The 17,688-nt window shown below is 55.2% G+C and overlaps 1 protein-coding gene across 1 annotated transcript in view; it reads right to left on the bottom strand.

The window, feature by feature from the left end:
• Positions 1 to 17,688, bottom strand: part of SNX29 (sorting nexin 29) — a 173,090-nt gene that overhangs the window by 89,731 nt on the left and 65,671 nt on the right. Inside the window, exons 8-11 of the mRNA XM_029949831.1 lie at positions 15,980 to 16,352; positions 9,382 to 9,500; positions 3,195 to 3,270; positions 1,907 to 1,989 (exon numbers count right to left, since the gene is read on the bottom strand). Coding sequence (XP_029805691.1) covers positions 1,907 to 1,989; positions 3,195 to 3,270; positions 9,382 to 9,500; positions 15,980 to 16,352 — 651 coding nt within the window. The remainder of the gene's footprint in view (positions 1 to 1,906; positions 1,990 to 3,194; positions 3,271 to 9,381; positions 9,501 to 15,979; positions 16,353 to 17,688) is intronic.

The following is a 17,688-nucleotide window of genomic DNA, read 5'->3' as shown; positions in this document are numbered from 1 at the left end:
AATGGGAGGGGGTCTCAGACAGAAGCTGGGACGGGCAATGACATCCAGGCCCACGTAACACTGTTTCCGTTCCGCTGTCTTTATTTTCAGTTACCTGCTATTTCAGTCAGCTAACAGTGACTCTCCATTTACAAGAATCACAGGAAGTTCCCTTTTAAAATAAAGGCACTCATGGGGCACCTGGGGGCTCAGTCGGTTGAGCGTCCGACTTCGGCTCAGGTCATGATCTCGCGGTTCATGGGTTCGAGCCCCGCATTGGGCTCTGTGCTGACAGCTCAGAGCCTGGAGCCTGCTTCGGGTTCTGTGCCTCCCTCTCTCTCTGACCTGCTCGCGCTGTCTCTGTCTCTCAAAAATAAATAAAAACCACAAAAAAAAAAATTTAAAAAATAAATAAATTAATTAATTAATTAATTAATTAAATAAAGGCACTCAGCTTTTCCTAAATGCACCCATTAAAAAACAAATTACAGGGTAAATACCAGTAGAGCGGTGAATAAATCACTGAAATTTGAAAGCCAGTGACCTCAGTCTTCTCCCGGCGCACGTGGCCCGCCTGTGTCCACCCGTAAACACCCTCCCAGCCGGACCCGGGCCTGAGTAGCGCCACGACGAAGAGCACACCGCCGCCACACAGAGTGAGAAGGGTCGGTCCCGCCGGCCAACCTCACAGAGTCTGCGCATCTCTCTCCTGTCCCTGGCCGCCCCCAGACCCTGCCCTTCCTTCCTCAGCAATGAAAACCCTCATGGGAAGGGCTGCTGGGGAGGCCGTGGCACTGGTGGCCATGCCAGTGAGGATACTGTGCGCACCTCTAGGAAAGGGCCGTACAGCTGGGGACGGCCACCACCCTTTTTGTGCCGTGGACCCATTCTGCGGTCTGGTGAAGCCCACGCACCTCTTCTCAGAAAAAGATTTTAAAATACATAAAACACACTGGACTGACTTCAAAGGAAATGGATGATACTGAAATAGATAAATCAAAATGTAAAAAATAAAAGTGACGTAATAAATACATAGAATTCTTGATTAACACATTTTCCAAAACCACCCTATTTTCCAGCAGAAACAATATGCTGAGACTTCCAGGGGCCTGCGACTTCTATCGGTGATAAAGTCACCCATTTTGCTAACACGACTCTGGCTTCTGTGGTTTGCTGGTACTTTCATAATTGAAAGAAACGTCAATTCCAGTCAGAGGCTAGAGGAAGACGTTGAATCCTACCTATGGAAGTGGAGAACATCTCTCCTTTGCTCCCCCTTCCTTCCTCCCTGCACCTGGGATGAGACTGAGATGGCTGGAGCCAAAACAGCCATTTTGGACCATGAGGCAAGATGGAAGGAGTCCCCGTCTATGACAAATGTGGAGCCACAGACCAGCCCCAGCCTGCCTGCCTCTGGAAAGAGACATGAATTCCTATCTCCTTGAGCTACGGCTGGCTTACTCTTTACTGTACAAAGCCATACAAACCAAATCTTGTTATATCTCGAAGACTTTTTTTCCCAGGGCTAAGGTTCAAAACCGTTTGGACCTGATCTTTAACAACCTCATACTTAAGAGATACACTCCTCTTTACTTATAAACATGATTCCCGCAGAGCTACCCAGTCGGCCCGGTTCCTCCGTGGGTGACGACCGTACCGGAGGCAAACCCCAAACCCCTCAAAGCTCAGCGCCGCCCCAGCTCTGAAGCCGTCCTTCAGCGCAGGCGCACGCCCAAACGCCACGCCATTAACTGCAGCTCAGGAACTTAGAACCGCACAGCGCACTCCGACTAGGGACCCACACACCTGACTTTAGCCCGCATTTCATGAAGTCCACAGCCACGCAGGGGCAAGTGCGATGGCACCCCACTGAGGTGCAGGCCCGAGCGTCACCGGCAGTGGCAGAGGACACTCGGCAAGTACTTACTGATGGTCATCGACTCTGGCACCGCGGCGGAAGGCAGCAGGCTGCTCAGAGGGCCTCCCTGGCCGGGAGGACTGGCTTCCATGCTGGGGAAAAGCAGACAGAGGGAAGTTACACTCGGCCACTCAAAACATACACAGAACTAGCAGGTGCTCAGTGTTTTTGGTACAAGGACCAGAAGGCGTGGGAGGCGGCCCTTCAGACGGCAGGCAGCCCTCATCATTCGCGGATTCCCTATTTGCAGATCTGCCTACTCGCTGACGCAGACCTGCGTCCCCGAAATCAACACTCAGTACTCTTCTAAAACAAACAGCAGGGGTGCCTGGTGGCTCAGTCGGTTAAACTTCCCACTTCAGCTCAGATCATCACGGCGTGATTCATGAGTTCGAGTCCTGCGTCGGGCTCTGTGCTGACAGCAGCCTGGAGCCTGCTTCCGATTCTGTGTCCCGCTCTCTCTCTGCCCCTCCCCCAGCTCACACTCTGTCTCTTTCTCTCAAAAATAAATAAAGCATTAAAATTTTTTTTGAATAAACAGCAAAAAGGACTCTGCATCCTGGATGGGCCTGAGGGACCCCCCCCAACAAGACACTAATCGTACAGGAGCCTAGAGATGGCGTCACTGTCACAGAGCAGAGCCCCGTCGACTCGGGAGAGACAGGCACGCCCAGCACGGTTGGACGTAACCAGCGACTCTGACCCTGCAGGTGAGGCTAAAAATGCAGATGTGATCCACCCCCACCCCCCGAGTTTGCACCAAATTACAGCCGTGAGGAGAAAAGGAGAAACAAGTCTAAGAGCCGCAAGGATCGTGGTGGCATCGGGACACTTCAGCGTCCATCTTAGCTCTGCCACCCAACACCCAATGACTTTGGTCACCGCAGTTTCCCTGTGACATACTTCTATTTGAAAATTAGGAAATCCATATGGTGCTTAGTACTCTATTCTGGACTAAGCACTTCTCAAGTATGTGAGAGCTAAGCGGCTCAAGTATTTCCTAATATTAGAACTGTGTAAGATTGTGACCAAATGTTAAAATCCAGTAGATGATAGTGGACGAGGTACCCAGATACGGCCCCCAAATCATAAATAGTAAAGGAGAAAGGGAATGAAGTTTGACAAAACCTTCTCACACTCTGACACCCTTGGCAACTTCCCATTCTAAACCTCAACATCCACGTGAAATCAGGCCTTGACCTTGAACCCCAGCAGGTACACTCCAAAACAGAGTAAGAAGCACAGCTGTGAACAGGACAACTCAACCCCAATGGCGATTTGGTTTCTGAATACCAACCTGTACCGGGGCCCAGGCTCCGGGAGAACGTGGTCGTCCGGTCCCATCCCGTTCTCCAGGCTCCCAAGGGGGGCATCTGTGCACAGAGAGCAGGGGCAGAGTCAAAGTCAGCCGCCTGCTTCATTTCATTTTCTCCATGAGGCAAGGACACGGTCAGACACTGGCTCCTCTCTACATGAGCCGACTTAGAAATGTTCCCCGGCCTGCACACCGGACTTTAATCTGCCATTTGTTTCATTCTTTCGGCCAGAATCTCAAATTTGGCACCAGTCACGGATAGGAGGCCCCATCCCCCCACTTAACCTTTTTGACCTTGAGCCACCTGAAATTATGCATGAAGTCCATATTCAGAGCCAGCCTCAGGATCAGGGAACAGTCATCAGCTCTCTGCGGGTCAGAACTGCTCTCGCTGTAGTGGCTTAGGACAGACACAAGGGGGCGGCACAGTCCAATCCCTGACAGTGTCTGCTTCAAAACCCTGCTTCCTTCTAAAAAGCCACTTCCCGGCACAGAGCGGTGTGTGGGAAAGGCGTTGGGAACAAGTGAGGCCACAAACCATCTCTAGGAGCACTAAAGATTTTCATAAATAGGTTTTCTGCTGTTTCAAGTCTCTTTTCAGAAAAAAGTGCCAATCCAAGACCCGCTGGGCTGGGCAGTGACATTAAGGCCGGCATCACCCGTGGTTAACACTTGCCCAGTGGAGAAATTTCTGGCTGGTGGACCCCACTGCAGAACCAGGTCTGGATGCAGGGAAGGGGCGGGGCAGAAGGGAGCGCATCGGCTACCGGGCCTCCACCCTGCCGCTCCTGGAGTTTCATCCTGCTGGGGATTCCTCAGTTCTTAAAGGGGTTGCACTGGGGAATCCTAAGGAGAAAATGTTTTGTTGCCTTTCTTTCCACCCTGCTGTCCCCATCAAGCTACTCCACTTGCTCCTTCTTTTTTAAAGAAGTTTGAAGGGGAGACATCACCCCACAACCCAGCCTGCCTACCACAGGCCCCCACCACCGCTGCCGCCACGATCATCCACCCCCTCCCACCTTCATCTTCTCTCGGATTCCTTTGTGACGGTGTCTCTGGATCGCGCCCCCAGGCCTCTGTCCCCCTTGGCAAATCCAACAGGGTCTTGGCCCCGGCCCCCCGCTGTGTAAGAGGACACGTCCCAGGCATGCACCTCTGGCTGGGGCCTTATTCTGGAGCCCTCGTCCCGTGGGGCGAGCTGCCTGCCTGAAAGCTCGACTGGACCGGGCCGACCAGCTGTTGGTGATGTCAAAACCGCTCCCTCCTGTCACCCTCACCACCCTCTCCCCTCAGAGCGAGGCGCCCTCCCTCCATCGTGGAGCTCGGGAAGCCCCAGACCGGCCAGTTCCACCCCATTCTCACCCACTCCTTGTCCAGAGTCGTCTCCACTGCCACCCCAATGCTGAAACTCGAAACCTTCCAGGGGTCTCCAGCCTCCCCCTGCTAGTCCAACCCACTCACGGCTATCAGATCTCCCTCCCTGAAGCAAAAACGGGGACTCCAGCATACACGGTGGAAACCCACGGCTGGGTGACAGCCCCCGTCACCGCCGGGACACCAGGCCCACCCGGCCCAGCGGCTTCCCACCAGAGCACAGGACGCAGGGGCTGCCTCGCTCACCATCTAGGTGCCCTCGGGGGCACACGCCACCACCACCTTTATTTCACAGACCTGGAGGCGGCCCTGGAGGAGTTCGGTGGCCTGCCCAGGACCACAAGCTAATGTGCGGGAGTCCGCGCCTCACTCCGGCCAGAGGCAGAGCTGCGCCTTTCCCTCCTCTGTGATCTCTCACACAGCTGGTCTGGGCTCCGCGTCCTTGGACTCCCTGCCCTACTCTGTCTATACCGCATCCCCACCCGGGTATCAACTTTCCAACCGCCAGGTGTCCACTGTCGGCAGGCCCCACCCCCACGTACTGACTCCACCCTCTGCTCCCGGCTCAGCACAGGCCTCCAGAGCCTGGCTCTGACCAAGGTCAGGGTCACGCCGGAGCAGGGGCAGGCAGAGCCCTGCCCTCAATGACCTCAAAGACTAGCAGGGACGGGCAACACCAAGAGATCGCACAGATGCACGGTCCGAGCTGAGGTCCGGGCGCGGGGACACACGAGGTCTGCGGCCGTCTGAAGAGGAGGCCCGGCTGGCCTGGGCGGGGGGCGGAGGTGCTCTCTGTACGGACACTTGGGCCGCCACCCGAAGGAGGCACAGGCGCTGCAGGAGGCAGGAGGAGGGAGCGGCGGCGGGCTGGTTCTGGGAGGCAGCAGCAGGCGGGTGTGGCTGGCGCATCGGGAGGGGTCAGGCTGCGGGTCAGTCGGGGCCTTGGTGGCCACGTGACGGTTCCTGATTTTTGTCCTCAGCGCACAAGAAGGGCTTGGAGCAGGGGAATGATGCAATCCGATTTATGTTCTAGGACATCACTCCAGCAAGGGTGGGGGCAGGGGTAGAAGCAGGGAGAGCTGCTGTCCCCTCCCTTGTTTGCAAAACCCGGGGGGGGGGTGGAGGGTCACCTCCGGGTCCCCCCAGAGCCTAGCACAGTGCTGGTAGAGAGCAGGACCACCCACCGGGTGCATACAGAAAACCATGAGCCCTGAGTGGCACATGACCCTCATGGGTGGTGTGGCGACCACACACAGTGCGGGTCCAGCGCACTGACATCCCCAACAGTAACATGACCCTCTGGGAGCCAGGCTCCCAGATCAACGGCCTCAGATCAGGGGCGCCACAAAGGAGCTTCCCAGACCTCGATGAGCAACCCCAAAGGCCCAACGTAGGACGCAAAGTTGACAAACCACGGAAACGAAGATGTGAGGACCCACAGTTTTAGATGAGTGAACAAGCCCCCAGAACAGACCCTAGAGGGTGCCGAGGGGCTCCAACGGTTAAGCATCTGACTCCCCTTCGGCCCAGGTAGTGATCTCTCAGTTCAGAAGTTCAAGTCCCGTGGTGGGCTCTGCAGTGACAGTATGGAGTCCGCTTGGGATTCTCTCTCTGCCCCTCCTCCACCTGTATGCAGGCTCTCTCCCTCCCTCCCTCCCTCTCCCTCTCTCTCTCTCTCTAACAAATAAACTTAAAACTTGGGGCGCCCAGGTGGCTCAGTCAGTTAAGCGCCCAGCTTCGGCTCAGGTCATGATCTCACAGTTGTGGGTTGGAGCCCCGCATCAGGCTCTGTGCTGACAGCTAGCTCAGAGCCTGGAGCCTGTCTTCAGATCCTGTGCCTCGTTCTCTCTCTGACCCTCCTCTGCTCAAGCTGTCTCTCTCTCTCTCTCTCAAAAATAAATAAAAACATTAAAAAACAAACAAACTTAAAGCAAAAGAAAAACGACTCTGAAGTTGCTAAAACCCAACGCTAACCCCAGGACCCTCGATGAGAGAGGCAGTCACGTTTTCGTGTGCGCCACGGGCATGCACGGGTGCTCAGCTCCCTCCGTTCAGTCTTCTCGGGCGACAGGAACTTCGGGGCTTCTGCTCCCTCGAAGCTTCAAGGAAACGGAGACCCACCCCAGCATTGACTGCAGCCAGTCCCTCACCCCGGCCCCAGGCCGCCTGGCTGGTGTCCTCCTTCTCTGAGCCTCTAACCCCAGGATCCCCTTCTCTGCCACCTTCTCCCCCTCCAGATTTAGCCACCACAAACACTATCCTCCTCCGCCAGGTGCCTCCCTCCTCCAGCTCCCTCTAAACACCCCCAAGGGCGGTGATGCTGGAGACAGCACCACTTTCAAAGATGACAGGAAGGTCTCCTAAGGGTCGAGTCATCCGTGTCCAAAGTTGTCATTAAAGACACAAAATGGCTCCGCGGCCAGAATGAGAGAACATGTGGACCTTGCTCAAGCAGGAAGGTGTCCATCGGAAGGGACAGTGGTCAGGAGTGAGCAGAAGCGAAGGAGTCTGGGGCAGAAATGCTGACCGTGCACTCTGAGCCACCCAGGGAGAGGCCTCCCAGACAGGTGAGTCCCGGCACAGCGGGCCCCGCGCCTCCCAGGGACATGGCGTCGGGCCAGGAGGGACTTGATGCAACCCGGCCTCCCGATCAGGCGGCAGACTGGCCCCAGTTCTGCCTCCCGTGTCCTCCGCAGCCCGAGCACCAGCTGTCCTCCTGTGCGACTCCTATCCCCCCAAGTCTGTCCGAGCCTGTCACAGGCTGCCGGGCTCCAGGCAGCTCTGTCACCACAGTCACCTAAAAAGTGGGCGGACGGCTCGCACTCAGCATGTCTGATGAGGAAAATGGAGGCAAGTGGGAGTCAGGCTCGCCCAACGGAGGCGAGAGGACGCCTGGGGGTCTGGAAGGCAGACAGGCAGGCAGAGGTGGGGCTGGGAGAAGGCTGCCCACGGGGAGCCTTCCCACAATGATGCTGGGGGCCGCCAGAAGCCCGCCTTCCCTGTACACGTGAAGGAAGCCTGTGGAGGGAGGAGGGACGCTGGGTTCTGGAAGTCTCCACCCCAGCACAGAGGACGGCACTGGCCGGGCCCCGGAAGCAGCCGGCCCCCATTGGCCAGCGTAGAGAGGAAGAGGGGCTGGAAAGAAGACAGTGTGCCGAGTGCGGGCACCTGACAGCCCAGTGGAAAAGCCCCCTTGGTGGGGAGCACAATAAGGTGAGTGGGGTGCTGGGTCACCAGCCAGAAGCCACATGGCCCCAGATGGGCGTTGGGACCACCTGCTCTCTGCAAGCCTCCCCCGCCACCAGGCACCACACTCAGCAAACAACAGCAAGGTGACCAACCCCACCTGCTGGCCGCTGGGACCACGGATGGTCACCTGGGGGGAAGGACATGCCAGGCCACCAGCCCCCTCCTCTCAGGGGTTTCGGCTGAAACCCAGGGAGAAGCCACGTGGCTGAGGCCAAACAGGGAGAGGGCGAAAGAGAGCAAAGACCATCGAAGGAAAGCGGAGACTGGGCAGCCCCCATGAGGGAGTGGGGGGCGCAGAGACACAGGAGGACCCTCCACTCCGACCACCGCCTCCCGTCCACGGGGCCCATGCGGGCAGCAGGCTATCTCGGGGCCCAAGCTGGTGCCTGGCGACTCTGCCCACGGTGACCTGGGAGCCTGTGCCACACCGGAGAGGAAGGTGAGAGAAAATACCACCACGTCCCCACGGGTCATGGGCGAGAGGGGACGTGTGCGTCCACACTGGCCGCCCTGCTGTCCTGGGCTCACACCAAGGGCGCACGGAAGGTCAGTTCTCAGGTGGCCTCCAGCTGCCCCTCCCAGAGGGGGCCCAGCCTGGCGGGCCGAGTCACTCAGCCACTGTGCTAGGAGCCGGTAACCCGCTCTCGCAGCTCCTGGGACGGGGCTCTGCGACCCCCAGTCTACACCGCTGCCACTCAGCATCTGCCCGACTGCCCCTGCACTCCAGCTACTGTGAGCGGGTTTCTGTCACCTGCCGGTGACAAGAACAGTCTGCCATCCGGTTCAGAATGTCCACAGCCTCCTGAGCAGTTGGTGGGCCCCGATACGGTTTCTTAAACCTGGCCCTGGGAGGGTGAGAAGGTGCCGGGGGGCAGGGAGGTTGTGGACAGGGGAGGGGAAGAGACTGGGGCCTCACGAGCCCAGTGGGGCCGTGGGGCCGTGCAGGCGCCAAGTGCCATCCGGGCTGCACAGCACACCCTCCCTCTGGACAAACCGAGCTCATCCACGTCCTAAATGCCCCTCTCCCACTGCTCCCTGTGACTGCTCTAGCTAAAGAAAATAAAAACAAGCCACACGAGAGCACACTCAACCAAATGGAAGGGGTCAGAAACGCTTATCCGCTCCAAGCAAGCTACTCTCTGACCCCAAGCACTCGGTTGCAAAGGGTGCCGTGGCCTCTAGAGCTGGAGCTCTGGAACTTTCTCCCTCAGAGGCAAAAATAACGGCCACCATGTGTGGTCTGCTTGGGGCATGACCAAGTCCCCCAGAAAAACCGCTGGGGAGGAAAACACACAGGCGTGGGGGCTCCCGCGTGACTTGTCAGCTGGTTCCGCCCAACACTCGCTCAGGTCGGAGCAAGTCAAACCCTCGGGTCTGGCAAGAAGAAAGGCCAAAGCACAGTCCGTTCCAAACTCAACCAGCCCCTCCGGCCCTGAGCCCCGCGCCCCTTAGCTCAGTCCTGCTGCCACGGGGCCCCAGACCCCGCCGCAGGGCCCCAGCACCCCTGCCCATGAATGCAGGGAGAGAGCCTCCGGGGCACACCCACCTGCAGGGCTGCACGAGCCCACCGTGCTGACGGGGAAGAGGACTTCGGCGTCGCCGTGGAGCACCTGCAGCGGGGCCCAGCTGTGCATCGGGGGGAGGCGGGCGTTCACATCCAGCGGCCTGGGGTGAGAGAGCACAGCGGCGTGACACACCGAAGAGCCTCTGAGGGCTCAGAGCACCGTGGGCCTCCGCCGGCCTCCCTCGGGTTCCCTCTGGGGAACCAACCAGACCGTGACGGAGCTGACGGCCGGAGGCCCAGGCTGGGAGCACGGGGTCCAGATCCAGACCTCACATGTTTGCTGCCTCCCAATCCCCTAACCGTGCCAGGCTCTGTGCTCACATGGACCGTGTGCTGGCCCAGAGCCCGCAGGTGTTGACCCGCCCGCGAGGAGCTACCAGTCGTGGGGGCACCAGGACATGAATCACACAACCCGCAGGGAGACAGCAGCTCAGACTCACAGAGCCGGTCAGGAAGGCCACGGGGAGCTACCTTGAAGAAGAGGGGTGACAGGTGACCGAGGCAAGGGAGAGTACAAGGTCAGCTGAGTGAAGAGAAGGGCGAGAGGAACGCGGGCAAGGGGACAGCGTGTGCAGCGTCCTGAAGCAGGAGGAAGGACAGAGTGCCCCCGGCTCTGGAGTGACGGCAGCCGCGTGACCCGGGCCGAGTGTCCCTTTGCCTCGCTGGTTCTCAAACCCTCACTGGTAAAAGAGCAGAATCAGACCAGATCGTGTCTGGGTCCCTTCCAAGAAAGGGGGTCGGCTTAAACATTAAGCAGGCTCATAGGAGCTGTCACATCCGTCACCTTATCCCCGAAGTACAAGGGCAACCTGGACCATCTTGGTCACCCCGGCTGGGTCAGGTCAGTAAGTCTGAGAAAGGATCTCCCCTCGGCAGGATCTGCCTCTGGGTGAGGAGACGTGATCAACACCAGGATGTGTGCACAGGGCCTTAAAGTTTACAGACTCACCCTGCAACTCCAATGCACACCACAGTCAGGCCTGCTTAATACAAGGGAGGGGGGAGGAGGAGGGGGAGGAGGGGATGCCAGAGGAAGGGGCAGAGGGAAGGGGCGGAGAGAGGAAACAAGCTCCAGGAGGTGACGTCACTCGTGCGGGTTTGGCCTCCTGGACAGAACCCGGGCTTCAAGGATCTGAGCCACGGCTTCCAGACCCAGTGACAATGGGCTCCTGGCTGCCGCCCACCACGCGGCGCGATGTGTGCAGTTTTCCTCTTGGTTCAGAGCAGGGATTAACAGGAATTTTTTGCAGAGGACCAAACAGGAAATATTTTAGGCTGTGTGACCACAAGTCTTCTTTGTCATCGTTGTTGTCCGCAATCCTTTAAAAAGTAGCCAGAAGGGAGCTGGGAGGGGTGGCGGGGGTGGGCTAGGTGGGCGATGGGTGCTAAGGAGGGCCCTTGTGAGGGGCACTGGGTGTTGCACGGAAGGGAAGAATCCCTGAATTCTACCCTGAGATCAGTCTTGCACTGTATGTTAACTAGAATTTAACTTTTAAAAAGGGGGGAGGAGAGGGGAAAATAACCTAAACTAAAGCAAAACAAAATTAAAGTAAAAAGTAACACCAATTCTTAGCGAATCTAGCTTGCAGCCAGAGAGGCTTTCAGAGGCCATTGCTTAGAGATTTTCCTTTCAGTGCTCTCTACCTTTCCGTCAAACATTTGGCCCTGAACAAGAAACAGGAAATAGGGGCGTCCAGGTGGCTCAGTTGGTTAAGCCTCTGACTTTGGCTCAGGTCATGATCTCACGTTCGTGGGTTCGAGCCCCACATCAGGCTCTGTGCTGACCGCTCAGAGCTTGGAGCCTGTTTCTGACTCTGTGTCTCCCTCTCTCTCTGCCCCTCACCACTCATGCTCTGTCTCTCTCTGTCTAAAAAATAAATAAAACATTAAAAAAAAAGAAAACGGGAAATAATCCTAATAGAATTCTGCAAAACCCATCATTTAATGGTGCAGGTCACACCCACAATGAGACCCTCAGCAGACTGGGTGGGGCCGGGCTCTGGGGTGAACTTGGCTGTGCCTCTAGAACCAGTACAGAGCTGCCCTCCTGGGACTCCAATCTAGCAGCTGATGACCAAGGGGACTCCCAGACACCCAGAGGCGCTCAGGGGCACCCTTCAGGAAAAGGCAGATTGGTTCCAGGCAACTGGGATTTTCTGCCCTTTCTAAGGGGAAATTTTGCCACTTACCGGGGGCATGCGCAGAGCGCAAGTGAAGCCAGCCCTGCTTAGCGGAGATTAAGACCCCAAGCCAAAGGGCCCACGGGCCACCACCCCCAAAATGACTTACACTGAAGCGATTCCTAAGGCACAGACCCACTCAGGACATGGTGCCACAGTTGGCTTAAAAACAGCAATGGGTGTTGCTTTTCTTTCTTTTCTTTTTAATAGTTTATTGTCAAGTTGGTTTCCATAAAACACCCAGTGCTCTTCCCCACAAGTGCCCTCCTCCATGCCCATCACCGCCTTCCCCTCCCCCCTCACCTTTCAGCCCTCAGTTTGTTTTCAGTATTCAAGAGTCTCTCCTGATTTGCCTCCCAATGGATGTTGCTTTTCATCAGAAAAGTCAGACGGTTATTTTAAAAGCTAGAAAATGCCTAAAAGGAGGAAGGGGGGATACACTAAAACCTACACCACCAAAAACCGAACTGCGTTAAGACACCATTTCCTTAGCAGCTTTGTTCTACACATACTTTTCTTTAAGAGGTCATAATGAAACTCAATGTAGGATTTATATTTTGCTTTTTTTCCACTCAATATTAATTCCAGATCTGAAACGTTAAGGCATTCAAGTTTAAACTACAGAAGAGCTGAGGTCAGCTCAAGCGTTTCGCTTCTCTGAATAAGGACTTTGGTATCAAGAGGCAGCAACCCGGTTTTCCAGAGACTCTGCCCTCAGGGTAGATTCCCAGCAGCAAAACTGCTGAATCAGGTGGGATAAGCATTTCTGAGGCTCCCGACATCTGGTCAAACTGTCTTCCCCCGAGGCGGTCAACACTAGTGATCTGTGAGGACCTGTAAGGACGCCCCAGTGCCCCAGCCTCACCCCAACTTCCACGCCACAGGGAAGGCCTACTGTGTGCCTGGAAGGTACCAAGCCGCTGAGGACACAGGAGAGCAAGCTCTCCCCCCAGGGCGCTAACCTAAGGCTCATCTTTTCCCCAGTTCTCAGTTTAAATCCAGCTGGACAGCTGCACTCTGCATTTGCTTAATTGCTAGCAAGGTGTAACGTTTTTCCCTATGTTTGTTAATTCTTTATGAATTTTGCTTTCACCCCACTTCCCTACTGGCATCAGAGGACACATGTGAAGTGACAGAAAATCCCCTTTCTGTAATAAAGATATTATCCTCTTTTAAGGAGGGAAAAAAAAAGGCAAACCAAACACTTGTAAATATTGAGGCAGGAGGGACAAGATTCTTTTCCTCAGTCATCAAAGAAGTGTTTTAATTGCCAGCAAACAGAAACATAAACCCAGCTTGTGGCCGACAGAGCATTCCAGTTGTTTCTGAGGAGGTATTTTTAGATGCAATTAACACTCAAGTTGGTAGACTCTAAGGAAAGCAGATCACCCTGTACCTGTCTGGCTGGGCCTCATCCAATCAGCTGAAGGTCCTAACAGGGAAAGACCCTGGTCCTCCAAAGAAGAAGAAGTTCTGCCAGCAGCCTGCCTTTGGACTGGACTGTAGCTCCTGGCTGGGTCTCCGCCCCGCTGCCTACCCGCTACGGATTCTGGACCTGTCATGTGAGTCAATTCCTTAAAATAAATCTAGATGGATAGACACAGACAGACAGTAGTGTGACCCTCCCACCTTATTCGCAGGGGATACGTCCCAAGACCCCCAAGGAAGTCCTAAAACTGCACCCAGTACTGAACCCTATATATGTATACTGTGTTTTTCCTGTCCATGCACACCTAGGATAAAGCTCACTTTAGGAATTAGGCACATTAAGAGGTTAACAATAACTGACAATAAAATACGGCAACTATAATAATCATCTGCAATAAAAGTCCTATGAATGTGGTCTCTCTCTCTCTCTCTCACAATATCACACCGTGCTGTAGTCACCCTTCCTCTGGTGACGTCACCCACGGCCCACATGACAGGGAGGCAGGGAAGCTGAGGGACTCCCTAGAACTCGGCTTTGTGCTCCTCTTCCTGCTGCTTTTCCAGGACCCGCACGTCCACATCACACATGCCTCAAAATGCAAACAGCACACGCGCCCCTTGTAAGGGACAGGGAGTGGACGATTTCTTTAGACCGGTTCACCCCTAAGGAAGGACCGGGCAGGAATGGCCGGGGGCAGGCATCGGAGAGCATTCCAGACCGCTGGCGCTAGACCCCTGGATGCCAAGACCGCCCTGGCTCCACGAATAACACCCGGATCCTCGTCTTTGTTCCTACCTGTTCCCGGGAGCCTGAGAGGTGACCTACACCAGACCACATGCTCGGGGGAAACCCCCAGACGCTGACCAAGGACGGGCCTCCCTCCTTCCCTTGCTGAGTCTCCCAGACACTGTGTCCCGGCACTCTATGCCACCAGTGAAGTCTGCCTCCACCTCCTGCTGGCTCCAGTCTGATTTCTATCCTGTGCACGGCCACGGACCCTCGTGGCTAGTCCTGTGGGACCCCTTCTAGGCCCTCAAACCCAGCCTGCCGGCATCAATGCGAGGAAACAGGCGGAATGACGCGGGCACCATGACGTAGCGCGAGGCCCCAGTGACCTAGTGATGATCCGGGAGAAGGAGAGCATCTGCCTCAGGACCGTGACTGACTCCAGGGAAAAAAACCACGGAAAGGAAACCGTGGCAAGCAGAAGCGCAGGCAGGCAGGCGGGACCGCACACGTGGATGCACACACACCCCATCGGCTCTGTCTCCCCGGCGACCCAGACTCGTGCAGCAGGTCACAGCACGTGGGTCCCCGATAGGAAATGCTCATCCCTCTGAGCAAGAGCAACATGCCAGGGGAACACTCCAGAAGCAGACAAAAGCCTTGTGCGCGAAAACGTTCATATCAGAATGGGTGATAGCAAAAACGGCAGCAACATCATCAAAAGCCAACAACCTCAGTAACTGAACATCAGAGGAAAGAAGCAGTAACAAATCGTGACATGTCAATTTGACGGACTGTCAACCAAGCAATATTCCTAAATTGTGTAGAAACGTGGAAAACATTTGACAGTAAAAGCTTGGGAGCAGAGCATGACCTAACTAACCATAGGGCCAGCCCCGCCTGCTGCTCGGACACATCTCTGCATCTGCCCTCCTCCACCACAGGAGTGGGACACCCACCAGCCTCCCGAGGCAGGTAGGCGAGGAGCCCGCCGCGCCCGGCCTGGCACAGCTGATCAAGAGGCTAAAGCTGCTCACACGGATACCCGTGTGAATGAGGGGAAGAGCAGAAATCAGAACAGGCTCTGGTGTCACGAGAAAGAAAAAGACTCCTATTAGAACACACAAGACATGAGAAGCTTACAGCCAGAGACACTGCGCCCCTAATCCCGCCACGGGGTGTCGGCATCTCCACATTGTGCTGTCACGGGCTGGGTGTGAAGCCAGCGTGACGATGGCACCGTGCACCCCAGGGCCCACGTGAAGGGGCAGCTAGTTCATCCGGCGCTCAGAGTAAGACCAGGCGCAGGAATTATGACCAAGCGGTAAGAGTGGCAGCAGCCGTGTTCTTTCCCGCTGCCAAAGGCCCCATGCGCAAGTGTCCCATAACTCAGTGACTCCGAAGAGCAGGTGCTCTTTTGCTCCCAGGTCTCCGAGAAGGCCTGAGGCTCTGGGAGGAAAGCGAGTCCAGGCTAAGGCAACGCAGCCAGGAAACGAGGACCCAGGCTGTGTCAATTCCAAGATCCACACCCGGAACTATGCGTTTGTGGTTTCTGCCTTTCTGTGCATCAGGGCCTTTCCATCTCCCACAAGGCCACTGTTCAAGCAGCAAGTACAGGCAAATCCCAGCGGTTCACACCCCTGTAGATAAACACAGAAACCGCCAGCCGGAGACTGTTCTCCAGAAAAACCCTGCTTCTCTCCTGAGCTTCCTGTGCCAGGAGCAAGTGAGAGACGCGATCCATATCCAAGCAACAAAAATGAAAGACATGCACCTAAAGCAAGGATGTCGACACACATCTTGACACTGATTTTACAAGAAGTACCTTCAAATACACTCCCTTCCCTCGTGTTCATTCTCAGGAGGACAAGAAGCTGATACTCATTCTCCTAACTCAAGAGCAGAAAAGCGATGGGGCACCTGGGTGGCTCAGTCAGTGAAGCATCTGACTTCGGCTCAGGTCATGATCTCACAGTTCGTGGGTTCGAGCCCCACGTCGGGCTTTTTGCTGACAGCTCAGAGCCTGGAGCCTGCTTCAGATTCTGTGCCTCCCTCTTTCTCTGCCCTTACCCCCCTCTGTCTCTCAAAATAAAATAAAGACATAAAAAAAAAATGTTTTTTTTAAAAGAGCAGAAAAGCAAATGATGCCGCCTGTAAACAGTGCGCGCGCTCATTTCACCCAGTGCTGCAGAAAGGGAAGGGTTAATGGGCCAACCCTTCGCTACGAGCTCCACGTGGCACTTACTTGTCAGGCGAGTGGCCCAGGCACTTCTTTCTGGACACGCTCCCTCCGCACACTTCATCCTCGTGCTCATCCACATCCTCGTCATCGATGCTTTTCACGTCAAGCTTCTGGTACCCAGACTCCCCGTTCAAAGACAGAGAATCAATTTTCCATGAGTTGCTGCTCTGACTTCCGTTGGAATTTGGCCCAAAGGGGCTTTCGAAGGCCGACATGATATTGACGGAGGAGCGGTCGGAGTTCTCCTCGGAGCTCTCCCCGGCCCCGGGAATCTTCCTAAAAACCTCAGCAGAGTTCTGCTCCTCTTCCTCGTCATCGAACGAGATGATGTTGGTCACCTTCTTCTTCTTCTTCCGCTCCTTTTTACATTTGGCATCTGGTAAAAGAGGATATGGTGTCACAAGAAGTAGGCAAGATAAAGCCGCGACTGAGCCATTTGGCCTCTGCATTGTGGAAATTCCTCTACACATCAGATTTTTTTTTAATCCTTGAGGGGGAAAAACCTGTCTACAGGAGACTGAGCAAAATGGATGTGGGACTACACTTCTAATTTTATTTTTCTTGTTTGCTATTTTATTATAATTTATTGTCAAGTTGATTTCCATATAACACCCATGCTGATCCCAATAAGTGCCCTCCTCCATGTCCATCACCCATTTTCCCCTCTCGCCCCACCCCCATCAACCCTCAATTTATTCTCAGTTTTTAAGAGTCTCTTATGGTTTGCCTCCCTTCCTCTCCTTAACTATTTTTTCCCCTTCTGCTCCCCTAGGGTCCTCTGTTAAGTTTCTCCTGTTCCACATATGAGTAAACACTTTCTCTGACGGACTTAAGTCGCTTAGCATGACACCCTCGAGGTCCATCCACGTTGCTACAAATGCCCCAGATTTCATTCTTTCTCATTGCCATGTAGTACTCCATTGATATATAAACCACATCTTGATACATTCATCGGCTGATGGACATTTAGGCTCTTTCTACAATTTGGCTATTGTTGACAGTGCCGCTATGAACATTGGGGTACATGTGCTCCTATGCGTCAGCACTTCTGTATCCCTTGGGTAAATCCCCAGCAGGGCTATTGCTGGGTCATAGGGGAGTTCTATTGTTAACTTTTTGAGGAACCTCCACACTGTTTTCCAGAGCGGCTGCGCCAGTTTACATTCCCACCAACAGTGTAGGAGGGTGCCCGTCTCTCCACACCCTCGCCAGCATCTATAGTCTCTTGATTTGTTCATTTTAGCCACTCTGACTGGTGTGAGGTGGTATCTCAGTGGTACAAGTCTGATTTTAAACAAACAAACAGAACATACGTTACAATCGTCCCTTCCAAGCCCTTTGATTCAGAGGAGGCTCCCATTCCTGATTTGGAAAATACTCTCCTGGCTGACTGATGAGACCCAGAACACCAGTTTGGGGGGTGGTCAATGGTCCCCTTTACAGTGGGACTCGGCTGCTCCTCCCCCTGAGGGTGCTGTCTATTTCTCCACCCCCGTGGGCATCAGCTGGCCCAGGGCTTCCGTTTTACCAACAGCACGCGGCAGAAATAACACTGAGCTCTGGAGCCCAGCCATCAGGAGCTGCTGCACGCCCTCGGAATGCTGCCCTGAGACCACCAGGGAAGGAAGCCAGTCTAGCTTAACAGGAGGCCGCATGCAGAAGAACAGCCCCGGCCAGCAGTGAGCACTGTTCCCAGGCACATGAGCGAGACC

Source organism: Suricata suricatta, chromosome 8 (genome assembly GCF_006229205.1).
Source record: "Suricata suricatta isolate VVHF042 chromosome 8, meerkat_22Aug2017_6uvM2_HiC, whole genome shotgun sequence".
NCBI classification, from domain to species: domain Eukaryota; kingdom Metazoa; phylum Chordata; class Mammalia; order Carnivora; family Herpestidae; genus Suricata; species Suricata suricatta.
Note: the sequence above shows the minus strand (reverse complement) of the source record. Positions and strands in the feature narration are given on the sequence as shown.